The 13686-nt window shown below is 40.9% G+C and overlaps 1 protein-coding gene across 1 annotated transcript in view; it reads left to right on the top strand.

The window, feature by feature from the left end:
* SPOCK1 (SPARC (osteonectin), cwcv and kazal like domains proteoglycan 1) overlaps positions 1 to 10438 on the top strand; it is a 276371-nt gene extending 265933 nt beyond the window's left edge. The window contains exons 10-11 of the mRNA XM_058849085.1: positions 4717 to 4854; positions 5823 to 10438. Of these exons, the coding sequence (XP_058705068.1) occupies positions 4717 to 4854; positions 5823 to 6013 (329 nt within the window). The 3' untranslated portion in view covers positions 6014 to 10438. The remainder of the gene's footprint in view (positions 1 to 4716; positions 4855 to 5822) is intronic.
* Positions 10439 to 13686: the final 3248 nt, after the last annotated feature.

Raw genomic sequence — 13686 nt, 5'->3', positions numbered from 1 at the left:
GAAGGGTGACTGAAGGTGCATAGCCAATTCATTCATGTTCCCTTCCAGTTATGGTGCAATGCAGGCTTTCCTTGGGGTTCATTCTTTAAAATATTTCAGTATGTTCTGTGTGTAAGAAAATAGGAATTCTTATCATCTCATTTTAGGCAGCCTGCAGGGTGCTTCATGCTGTAAGATGTGGTCATGCCTGGCCCTCTCCCTCGTGCCTATTGGGAGCCTGAATTGATTCATGACTTATATTGCTCTGATGGATATCTAAAATTAGAATAAATAAATCCCCATCTGGCATTTTCCCAATTAATTGCTAAAAAACCAGGTTGCTGAACTGAAAACATTTCAGGTGACTAATTCCCTACCCTAAAATCACCCAGTGATGTGTAGCCTGGCGTTTGTGTGCTGGTGTTCTACTGAAGCTTGTGTCCCAGCACATTTGTGCACACAGAGCCCACCCCCTGAGGCACAGCAGGACAGATGAAAACCCCCGTTAACAGCAAGCCCTGCACTTCACCCTTGAGGAGAGTGGCTGACCTCAGCCCCAGCTGTCAGCCCCATCATGGAGAACATGTCAGGTTCCCACAGCATCAGCAGCTGCAGCACAGGGTGTGCACGTCAGCTCTGCTGCGGTGCTGCTCCGTGCCTCCTCACCCCAGCTTGGTGTTCTCCACACTCAACAGCAGACCCTGCAAGCAGCTCAGCTCTGCCAAATCCTGCCATTCACAGATGCCACTGCCATTTGGACTCAAGGTTCAGGTGCTTTGTGAACAATCCCAACCAAATTCATTGGTTTAAATTAAGAATAAACATTCCTAAAGGCCACAGGGACTGTGGTTTAGATCCATTATCCTTTCATAGCCAGTTCACATGAAGATTAAGATGTTTCAGAGTTACAGCTCCTACTGTTCATAGCTGTGGGAGCAAAGGGAGGATTGATCACTCGGGGTATGTGTGCTCCATCCAGTAAATATTCTGCATTTGTGTTCAAGGGAATGTTGTGGCAGAGGAAGTCACAGTGTTCTCTGTCTCATGGGTGTCATGATTTTCAAAGCCACCTAAAAGAGTAAGAAGCCCAGTTCTTAATAGATAGCTTTGACTATCCCATATTTATTTTATGCTTTGCTGTTATTTTCTATGTGCAATAAATGTCATCTAGGTTGAAACATAAGTAGTTTATTCTGGTGTGCAGGAAGAATGATGCCTGGGTTGCAGGTAGTTCAACATGCAGGTGGTTGTAGCACATGTCACTGGGATCTGATCACAATAGCAGGAGTAAAATGACAAAGTAAAAGCAGTAAGAATAGTCCCTTAGCACAAATAACTTCTAGTCAACTGTATTAAAAAAAAAAAAAAAATTGAAGAAGAATGAAAGTGGTGAAGCTCAACAAATCAAGGTGTCAGGCACAGGTTGTTCCACAAGCTAGAAAATTACAATATAAAGAGGAACTCTTTGCTTCACCGACCCTGAAAGTCTTCCTGCATAATGACACCTGTCTGGAAGATTTTAATTTGATATCAGAGCTATTTATACAGCAGAAAGCATTGTCTTTTCACTGACTGAAAAATCATTCAAATGGAAGCACAAACATACACATGACTTGTAGCAACATTAAAGTTGGAGAGACTAATATTTTCAGAGAAACTAATCTTTAATTATTCTCTTTCCTCCTCTGACCCTGACAAAGAGAGCACAGCACTTACAGTAGCATAGGCAGTAGCATGAAAAATGTTTTTTTTAAGTTGTATCCATTGATAAAAATGATGACTTTTGATATTTCCTTCTCCATATATTTTTCAAAACACATGACAGTTGCAACAAAGTACTTCAAAGCCATTGCCATTAGGTATTTGAATTTGGAGGCTTTCAAATGAAGTCTAGCATCCCAGGAGACTGAATTAAAAAGTAAACAGCACTATTCATCTTTTCCTACCAGATTTATCTGGAGTACAATTAACTGCAGAGACTATACTTTTAGAGCATACAACTGTGCAGCCTGATAATGCTTCTCCCACATCACTAAAGTAATAAATTTCTGCTCCCATCACTGTTTTCTCCTGTATCAACCCTGTGGATTCAGCTAATATAATAGCTAATACCAGGAGCTGTGTGCTGGCTAGCACTTAATTCTGACAGGCTTTTACCTGTTTGCTTCACTGTCTTTAGCATATAATTATCTCCTCCTGTTCTTTAAGGAAAGGGAGTATTATGTAGATAAGGAAATAATATTACAAAAAAAGAGGCATAGGTCTGAGTCCATAAAGAGGACACAGATGAAACAGTGCTGGTCAAGTTTGTGTGGAATAACTAAACCCTTCCCAGGACTAAAGGGCAATGGGGAGGCAGGATTCAGCAGCTTGAGGCAGTTTGTGGGGAGTGACTCACATTTTGTGGTGTCCAGGTTTGTGGGGAAGCACTGCCTGTGCAAGAACCTATGGAGAGGAAAGCTCCAGATATTCTCTGATGCCAAACCCAAATGATCTGTCTAGGTGCCATGCTCCAGGATAGCAGAGCTTGTAGCCAGCTTATTTTTAACGAAGACAGGCTGATTTGTGTACAATTCACAGGGAGAATCATCACATTGTACAACACTTGTTCCCAGCGACTCTGTATCCTCTCCAGATTATCACCTGCACCTGACACATTGGAGAGGACATGCTGTATCTCCCCTCTGATGGTTGGCAAATACTGTGACATTAGTATGCATAGCTAAATACTTAAAGCTTCAGTGTTACATACAAATTGGCATGAATTTCCCACGCAGAAGGAAAAGTTCCTTCCACTCTTCTCTGTGACCCAAAGTGTGAATCTATTCCACACACAGTTATGTTGGCAGTGAGCCTGGGCCATAATTTATTTTTAAATCTTTTAAAGCTTTTATAGGTGACATGGAACATTTTCATGCCTTACAAGAAACAGTGAAACTCTGCAAGAAGGCCTGTTTTAAAGAAGGAAAAGGTTGCATTGCCCTAGGAAAAGAGAAAGTATGAGACAGCTTAAAATGCAGAAGCTGTTCTCTGCTCACCCTGTAATGCCTCTGAGATCCTTCCCTGGAGCCAGATGCTCATCAGATATAAGAGGGCAGCTCAAGTGGCATGGGTACAGCTATGCTGATTTACACCAGCTCCAAGTCAGCACCTGACCACTTTTCCCAAGGTTGTGTATGGTTTGATAAACACCTGGAGTGCTTATCAGAGACAGGACAGGAGCATAAATATGAAAAAAAAAAAATCTTTTCTAATCAATATTTAAATAAAGTTTTGAACACTGAGTATTAACTTACCTGCCAAGGCAAATACATACATTTGTTATTAAAACTATTGTCTTATAAATAGTGAAAATTAATCTTTGATAGTTGCTAGGATGCTTACATTTGTACGTGAACATAATGGTGGTACCTATTAGCAAACCTGATATAAGACCATGCTTTAACATTATTTAAAATACTCTCACTCATGGATGTGGTCTCCAAAACTCATCTGATAAACAAATATTTCTGCAGATGTTCAAAGGTTTCTCTTTTCATCTCCCAGACCTGTATTACTAGCACTCAAACATTAGACAAGATCTGCAGAGCAATGAGTTTGGATATTCAGATTCATTTTGTGTTGCTCTGTGTGCATGAGACTGACTGACTTCCAGTTTTATGTCTTTTATACAGGAAGTGTGGTGACATTTGGGCAGCACCTTCTCATTCATTTTTTCTTGTGAGAAATGTAGTGGAAGTGGCCCCTTTGACACATGTGCTTTCTGAATAGATTCTACCCATGGAACTAGTTAAAAAAACCTCACCGAACCACCAGTAGATCACTGGTATCTTTGAAAAGGAGAAAAACACTTTCTCAAAAATCGTTTGAGACAAGATATTTGGGGGCAAGGGTGTGTTTATGCCATGTTTCAAATTGAAGCAATTGACAAAGAAGGGAAAAATGAATGTACTGACCTCCAGTGGGGAAAAGCTAATTCATCTCCAAGGACAAGAGGGCTTTTCATATTGAAGTACATTTGCTGTATCTGCTGAAAATGGTGGCAATAATGATATAGGTTTCTCCTGAGAGTTTCCCTCTCTGCAGAAGCCAGAATGAACCACACTCTACAAGGCTGAAATATATTGGTTTTATTGTGAGACAAAATTTGGGCTTCAAATCCGAAGACTTACTGATTCAAATCCTGTTGTCCCTCTCTGTAAAGCCTGTGCATTATTTCTTCTTCTATACACGGGAACTGTCAGTAAGTCAGGGGATGTTCCTGAGATTAGCATGAATAGCAAGCAGATGGCAGATACCTTCCAGGAATAATTACAGTGTTGTGGAAAGACTCATGTGATAAACACTGAAGGAGTGCAAATGGAGGGAAATGTAGAACTAATGAAGTTGGGGTAATAATCTGGTTGGAAAGAAAAGTTTAGAGCCAGGAGTTAAATGTGAAAAGGCTCTGTGGGAATATCAATCATTCAGGGACAGACTGAACCTCTCTCTAGAACTGTGTGACACCCTCCTCCATGTGCTGGATGCGAACAAACATTTATACACTGTGACCAGGGTGTCTGAAAAGAGTAAACCAGAAATAATTTCTTCCTCCTTTCAGGCACCAGATTATCTCATGTATTTCCTTGCCAACATAGTCGAGATCTTCATGTATATAAGTGCTAAGTTCATAATACCCTCTCTGTGTTTGCTCCTGCAGAGGATTGCATTACTGAGCACACCTTATATTTTATTCAGGTGCTTTCATCCCCCGGTGCAATGAGGAAGGTTATTACAAAGCCACGCAGTGCCATGGCAGCACGGGGCAGTGCTGGTGTGTTGATAAGTATGGGAATGAGATAGCTGGCTCCAGAAAGCAAGGCACAGTCAGCTGTGGTGAGTAATGATCTGCTTTCCTCAGACAGCAGGGGAATTAACACTGCTGTAAGCCCTGCCATTGCTGTACCACCGAGTATGATAACAAAAGAGAAACACACAAGTGCCAGGTTCAAAGTGCTCCTCTGTTTTCCTCTACACATGGGGCCCTCATGGGTGCTTTGGACAGCAGGGGTGCAGCACAAGTTAGCAGGCAATAACCACTGTTAAGATATTTTTGCTGCCAGCCTGGAAAGTTAGTGATATTAAAATTAAGGGTCTGAGGTTGCTCTGTGTGGTTATTAAATATAATGTTCTGTGTACTCTGGAATGCACATCTACTGGAACTTCATCTATAATGCCTTTCTAGACAAGGGAAGGCCTAAATTGTGAAATTGTATACATTACAAACCAAGCCCAATGAAATTGCTGACAGGACAATATTATGTAAGTAAGTGAAATCACCAATTAACTGTTGTGCCTGTATAAGGAGATGTCACCTGCAATCCTTCAGAGTGCTTTGGGGATGGTTGTGAGTCCAGCTACAGACCTAGAAGGTCCAGGATGCCCAGAATCACATCACAGATCTTAGGTTCCATAGCTACATTTGCAGAGTGAGGTTTATGCACTCAAAACCATTTTTTGTATTTTTTAGCCTGGTTTACAGAGACATGATGGAATGAAAGTATTTACAAAGGAATAATGATTTTCTGGCCTGCATCCATGTGATCTGGAACTTTCCAGTCAACCCTTTAGGAGGGGGTCAATGCATAGGAGGCGTTTTATGCAAAAAAAATTTCAGAGTCAATTGATATCTATTTATCCCAGTTCAGAATGAAAATTGAAATTTTAAGATTGTTTCATGAATATCTGAACAAATTAATTTAAAAAATAACATTGCAAATGACAGTGGCTTGCATGACAAGGATAGTGATTAATGTGGAATTTGGTGTTCTGTGGAAATGACCTTTCCTGCTCTCCTGTTTCAGAAGAAGAGCAAGAAACTTCAGGGGATTTTGGCAGTGGTGGATCTGTTGTATTGTTGGATGACTTGGAAGAGGAACCTGAAGCAACAAAAAAAGACAAAGAAGGAAAACTGAAGATTCATGTAAGAGCAGCTAATGAAGATGATGAAGATGAAGATGATGATAAGGATGATGAAATTGGTTATATATGGTAGTGCCCATCATAATGAGGACTCACGTTTTGCACAATATTGCAACTCACATAATATCTCTGCAATTGTATCTGAGAGTACCTGGCACAAATATTCCCTCTACCGAGTTTAATTTTGTATAGTCAATTTAATTTGGATGACAACTTTTTTTTCCAGCAAGGACTGTTTGGGATACAGCTTTTGTTCAGTTGGTTTGGGGGATTTTTTTTCTGTCCACAGGGGCAGTGAGTTTAGTTTCAAACCCATTTTGTATCTTAATTAATCCTCACTTGCACCACTTACGAAATCCTGTGAAAGAATCCTGGAAGAGTCTCAAAAAAAAAAAAAATACAAAGGCTTAGAAGCCCCTCTCACATCAGAGAACTTGTGTCATTAATTGTTACTTGGATCATATCAGAAAAAGCTTTTTTTTTTCATGAAGAAGGAAAAGTAGGTGCCTCATTTTCTAGTCCACATTTATAATGTCCCAGTGAAGAGTAAGTCTCTTTGGACAGTGGCTGCCCAGTACCAGGGCTTTAATCCAGAAGAAAACCCATGGGCAGGACTTTCCCTTCCTTCCATTCTCTGAGAATGAGTCCAGCAGGCTTAGTCCAGCTCACACTGAAGGCAAAACTCCCACCATGGCACAGGTCAGCTCACTGACACTCTTTATTTGATAAAAGAACATGCCCTTGATCTTAAAAAATGCTGAGAACCTGCAGCTGTCCTGGACCAAGCCCTAAGGCAGGGGACAGAGTCCATCTGCCTTTCAGAGTGTTTAAGGGAAGAGTATTTTGTGAATTTGTAGCATCATAACCACCCCCAGAGCTGTTCCTCAGCTGCTGTCTGAGCTCATTTGCACGGGGAGGGTATCAAAGAACACACAGGCAGCCTCTGCTTCCAGCTGCACACCACAGACCTGTCTGGTCTCCATTCAGCAACCCTCCTTCCAAAGCTGGAATGCTGTCAAAGACATGAACCCAAAAGTAACTGTCACTGATTTAATGTAAAGATACCTGTTTAAAACAGCAGCTTTAGGTGGTGGTATTTCAGAAGCATAACCCCTTGGCTCAGTGTGATGCTGCACACTTGTAAACACACTGCTAAAAAAGAATAGTATTAAAATCCAATCTGTGATTCCCTCAATACCTCCCATATATTCAAAGCTCTTGTATCAGAGCATATTGACATTACATTATTTGCAGTGTCCTTTCCCATGGCAGTTCTCAGTAATGTGCTGTGGTGACCTTTTATTATTTTTGCTGTTTTGTGAAGCAGTAAGAGGAACCTTAATCCCACTCTTGCATTAGGACGCAGGTGTGAGTATTTTAGCAGTGCTTGTGGTTGGCCAGTGAGTTATTTTACAGAATGAAAAACATGTTTTTATAACAAAAACTAATTAGATTTTTTTTTCTGAGTTGTAGTGGATATAGAGGTGGAGACAGCATCAAGTCACAACATGGTTGACCACACAGTCATTTGAAAGCTGGAAAATACCACAGAGATTGGCAGAAGTCATTTTGTTAGATACATTGGCCTGGGGATGTTGGCTCTCAGCCCTCTCCAAAGCCAGTGCCTGCCTGGCAGTCCTCTGGGTAGGACCTCTGCTTTCAGACATGATCAGAAATGGAATTCCTTTCAGGTACCATGTGCTGCAGGGGCTCTCCTGTTTTCTCCTCTTTTATTTCCTTTTTATCCAGATCAATGACCTGAGAACAAAGAGCAAGCCTGCATAATCATTATTAATGCAGAAGGATGTGTAAAACCATGGGGAATTTGTTGTTTCACGCCCCTGCATCCTCCCAAAAATCTGCCATCACAGTCACTTGCAAAAGGCCTGCAATCTGCCCTGCCTCAAATAAATCCCTTTGGTTTTCCCATAGCTTTAGAAAAATATATTTAATAGTCATTTTCCATGAGCTGCACTGCACACAGAGACACACACACATACACACTTTTTCTATTTGCCTTTCACAAAAATCCTGCCAACTTGCAGAAGGAGCAGATAATCCAGCATTTCTGTCTCCTTAAATAGGATTTTGTGGGAAGCAATTGAACATCATCAGTAGGTTCCTTCTCAAACGTCCTGTCTAGTTTGCCTCTGGTGTTTTCTTAATTAACCCCACACTCTCTGGCTCTGCTGTCCTGTGCAAGACCTGCTTGCGGCACAGAGCTGCCATTTCATTCTGACATAAATCTGAGCTCCACAATCAGCAGATTATGCTTATCCTCCTGACTGGACTCATTCTCCACACAGAGCTAGGTGGTTTTTGGCAGTCCTGTGTCCCTCCACAATGGCTTATCCTGGGCTATGCCTTACATCAAAGGTCACAGAGCAAATCCCTTCTCCTGCCCTGCACCTCCCCAGGGTGAAGTCTGTGAATCCAAGCCCTTGCAGGCAGTACCTGAGGCTGCAGGGGGCTGTCACATGTAAACATGCAAGATGGTTAAATCAAAGTTGTTAAATAAGCCTTTAAAAGTGAATGTGAACACCTTTGAGTTTACATGAACAGACATGGCAGCAGCACCCACTGGTGGTCTCCTGGCTGTGATCTTTCACATGGGGTTTGTATCTGTCCCAGACTCACCAGCTCAAACATGGGATGGTTCCCAGTGAAACAGCTCCATGCCCAGCACAGTCTGGTGAGAGGGCAGGTGCCTTGGGTGGCTCAGCACATCTCCCTGTGCTCAGAAACACACACACACACACACACCCAGTTGTTCTAAGCCTGCTGGCCTGGATCCAGGCAGCCTCTCCCCTCCTGGTGACCACTCAGTCGCCTGTTTGACTCGTCCAAGTGTTCTTCTGACTCAGCCAGCATGGGAAATGTGACGTTTTATGGGCTGGGAAGCTGGGGGGGCTGCAGGGCAGCAGTGCCCAATCCCAGGGGTCCCAGCCAGGCAGGGGCAGGGCACACAGGCTGCCGTGCTTGGAAGGGCAGCACAGACTCTGGACTGCTTTGAGAGCAAGTTCCCAAATCCTGCAAAGCCGTTTAACAAAGCCCTTTTGAGATCCACTGGCATCTTCCCATGGTGCGGGATCTGTAGCCTATAAATACACATATGTGTATATATATATATATATATATATATATATATATATATATATATATATATGTGTGTGTGTGTGTATATAAATATATATATACACACACATATATATCTGTGTGACTGTATAACTGCATTTATGCACAAATATGTGTGTGCATATGTATGTGTGTGTCTACACATACAGTTTGGTGAGATGCATTAAGAAAACTTTATATTTAATGAAATAGTGATAAAGAAACCAGCGATTCTACCAAGAACCAGTGCTCTTCCAGATCAAGCCCCTTCCATTCTTCATGCCTTGTAAAGGGTTTAATTTGCTTCCAACTTAATTTAATTCAATTCCATTATTTTTCTCTTTCCTTTTTTTTTTTTTTGTACAAATCAGGACTGACTTCCCATCTGAATCAAGTCATTGACCTTCCAAACATTTTTTTCATTGTGAAAAATGGAATCTGAGTTGTCCCATTCTTTTAGACACAAACCAAATGGAATCAGAGTTGTCCCATTCTTTTAGAAACACAAACCAATTTTTAATCTCATTTTCTTTTCATATTACAGTCTATGAGATACTGATAGGCATTGCTTTAATGTTTCTTTGAACTACTGTAGTTAAATCAAAATGTTGAGTTCAGATTTTAGCACAGCCAGGTTTTTTGGGTCATTACTGGCCTTTGCTATGAACACAAAGAATCCTCTTTATTTTCTTTGCCTTTTTTTTTAAGCTATTCTGTACTATTATTTTAAACCATTTGAAGTGTTTATTTAATATTTATTCTACAGTTTATATTGAAAATGTAAAGTTTATATTTAAAACAACACTGTTTGTTAGTGAATGCTTCTCTTTGCCTCTCCAGCCTAGTCTGTTAGTCTCAGTGTACATTTCTGGCATGGGAATATTTTGATATTAGGAGTTTTGTAGCCTTTTCTCCCTCAAGCAGCAACTGATGTAGATCTAAGGTCACCACCTGACCCAGACCACCAGGTCGCTCAAGCTTCGCTTCCTCCATTTGTTGTCTTCTCTCGCAGTCCCTCCTGTATCCCATCCTTTCATCCACAGACTGCTTTGTACAGTTACTACACATCAAAAAGCCCTTTCTACAGTAGGTGGGTTTTGGTCTTTTTATACTTTTCTCAATGCTGTTGATGTCTGTTACTGTTCAATGTGTAGATCTGTAAGGAGAGATCCAAATATTCTGTGTTTCAGTTCGATGTCCCTACTGTAGATGGATGTAGACTATCATAGTAAGTAGAACTGCATAGTAAATTCTGGATGCTTTTTCCATAAGGAGTTAAGTGGAATGTGAGCATTTTGCTACCTTTGGTTGACTGTAAATGCTTAACTGTAGTCTGAAATAGTTGCATTTTTGTCTGTCTCAATAAATTTTAATTTGTCTGCGACTCCTTATTGCCTGTCCTGAATTTTATTAAACTTAGGGGATCAAAAATACTGCACTACCATGAATCAGCATTTAATCCTACATGGAAATGGATGCTCCTTTATATTTGCTTCATAACTTATACCTCTGTTCAATGCCAGCATTAACTCTCTGGAGTTAATGCAAGATCTCCAGAAACCTCTATTTTAGAAGCAGAAATGAAACCAAACCTAATGGAATAACTGTACCAAAAACAGAACTTTTCAAATTATATTAAAATTTATTTTTAAGGAATCTAGCAAGGGCCAAGGGAGAAGCTTTCATTTCTGTTTCCTCTCCAGATTGCAATTTGTCATGTTTTTCTGTCTATTCTGAAGGTATCCAGGGCAATCCCACAAACACAGCCACACTCTGCAGTGGCCATTATCTACATGACACATGAAGGCAAAATTTTATTAAATAGAATTGGTGGGAAGCCATCCTCATTTAGAAATACCTGGGTTTGTGTCTCTATAATTAAATTAGAGCTCCTGTTTAATATTATTAACCAATTTAAGCAGCCAGCATTATTGCAGTGCTAATTACAGAGTTAAAAATGTTATTTCATCACCTTTTCCCTGTCTGTGGTACATTAAAAGTGCCAGATAAAAACAGAAACCTATTTGCAGGCATTTGCACAATTGTCCTCTCACCAGGTATGCACTGATGATGTACCTGCCCATACACCATTGGCTGAGCTGGGCCATCAAGGGTCAGAACCTGCCTGAAATTTTGGTTCAATTTCCTGTATTTATTGGTTTCTTTTCACTGTGTGTACCACACATCACTTGCAGTACATCACCTTACCTGACTCAGAATAACTGGGTTTTCCCTTCCCCAAACCACTCTGAGACTCTTGAAGTGTTTGATCTTCTGTGCTGAAGTGTCTCAGCTGTTCCAGATGTCAGATGCTGTGTGTAGCACTGGGACCAAAGCAAAAGAAATACAGAGCTTAAAGGTGTGTGAGTTGCAAATGAGATTTTACCTTTCAGAAAGGGTTGATGATTTGAGCTCTATTTTTTTTTAATATTCCTTCTAGCTTTCAAATTTCAGGCCCCTTGCAAGCTTTGTTTTGTATTACACATGCATAGCTATGCACACACCGCTCCCTTCTAATTACAAATGTGTGTATAAATAGATATTTAACACATGCATATATATATATATATCTTTAGACCCCCCTGGGAGTGGGATATCCATTTGGAATTTTGGGATATCCACTTCTGGGAATTCCTTGTATGCCTCATATAAGGTTCAGCTTTATCATCCCTACTTTGCTACTCCCTCCTGTAACAACTTGTACTGGGCTTAATGCTGTACCTTGGTTTCATACATTAAAATACTCCTAGCAGATTATTAAATCCTGCCTGTCGTGTCCTGATAGGCTGCACTGATTTATATTTAGCTTTTCCATGACTCTGTCCTCCATTTTCAGAGAATCTTGGACTAATTTCCATTAACTCTGTGACAGGAGATACAGTCTTTGCTTCCCCACTGGTACTGAAGAGTGTCTGTGGCTGAAATGTTGCTCCAGCAATAGTAAAAGAGCATTTGGGGTTCAAGGTAAGATGTTAGCAGGGACAGCTCTTACCTGGAGGACAGTGGAGTTCATCCATACCCAAATGCTGTGCTTTGCATCCTCAGTGAAATCTGCACTACTGGGGTAGGGATCATACCTTTGCATGGAAAGGAGCACTCAGGACAAAGTTACAGAAATTACACTTTTTTCACTGTTTTCCAATATATGCTTTCCTTATCTTACTAATATTACTTTGCAATGAATATACTTTTTGTTTTGTTCTGTGAAACCTCCAATGCAAGATGCATGCACACACTTATACACACAACTCCTCTCTCTCTTGCTCTCTTTTATATCTTCTCTTACAAAATTTTCTTCTGAGCTCCCCAGCAGCTATAAAACTGTAGCATTACAGCCTTCACTGATAATTAGTTTCATTTTTCCTTAAATACTGACAGTCAAAGGGTGAGATATTAAAAAAGAAAAATCATGTCACAACAGCTTTGCACATTGTACCGCTTTTTGAATAGATTAAAAAGAGGCAGAGAGCTATTAATAAGCTTTTGACTTCCTGAACACTCCCATTTCTGGAAGGAGACCAGCTCTTTTAGAGGGAGTGAGGAGGCAGAGTAAAGAGATGGTTTCATGTAGTCTTGGAAAGAGAAGGAAAACAGTGAAACCAACAGATTTGGGCAAGCTGTGAATGAGGGGGATGTGTCCTCTGAGCATGGAAAAAGTCTACTTCTTCCAGGACTGAACCTAGTTATTCCCAGTGGAGAATTCCCAGTGACTGGAGCAGCTTGGGATCAGCCCATGAAAACCCAGAAACTGCAGAAGCAGGTTCCTGCTCCAGGCTGGGCAATATCCAGTAATTTCTTGAACTGAATCCCTGAAAACAAGGCCTAGAGCACACAAACCACACAGTGGCACTCCAGGAGGAAGGGAAGAGCAAGGCCAGAAGCAAATTCTGATGTTGCAGCGGTCTGTCAGCCCAGCAGTGAGGGAGAGGCACGTAGAGGCTCTGATGGGAGCATTCAGTGGCTCTGCAGTCACACTCCCAGCTGTGGCTGTGCAAGAAACCCCTCTGACATCAGCCTTAGAAAAAGAAATACTGCCACTGCTCTTGAGCAGCAGCTTCTTCCACATAGCACTATAAATTCCTGCAATTCCATGCTAAAGGCTTGGGCAGAGAGAGAGTTTGTAAAGAAAACTTAAAATGCAGGATCTTTGCCAAGTAGTAACTGCCTTTTCTCATCTATAGTTACTCAATAAAAATCATTGCTGGAGCATGACTCTGCTTCCATTCCCAGCCAATACATTTGCAGTCTGGCCCTGGAACACGGGAAAATCAACCTCGGAGCATATTGCTAAAGGAAAGGTCCATAAGCACATTGGTTTAAGCTTTGGAAACACATTACCTCTAAAATTATTTGGAGGGTTTGAGAGACTTGCAGGTTTGACACTGATTTTTCTTTATTGAGTATCACAAATCTGGTTAATGCAAATATATTCGAGTAAGAGTCTGTATAAGTAGAAGCCCCGACACAGTTTTGCTCTATCACAGATGATGTATCAATTTATCACAACTGCAAAGAATTGACCCAAATAACTACTAGCCTAAAGTAAAATGAAATAAAACAGAGACTGTTACAAGATGTAGGTTTTCACAGATTAATGTAGGCTGTTGAAATACTTTGGGTTACAAGGGGCTG

The sequence above is a fragment of the Poecile atricapillus genome, chromosome 13, assembly GCF_030490865.1.
Source record: "Poecile atricapillus isolate bPoeAtr1 chromosome 13, bPoeAtr1.hap1, whole genome shotgun sequence".
NCBI lineage: Eukaryota > Metazoa > Chordata > Aves > Passeriformes > Paridae > Poecile > Poecile atricapillus.
Note: the sequence above shows the minus strand (reverse complement) of the source record. Positions and strands in the feature narration are given on the sequence as shown.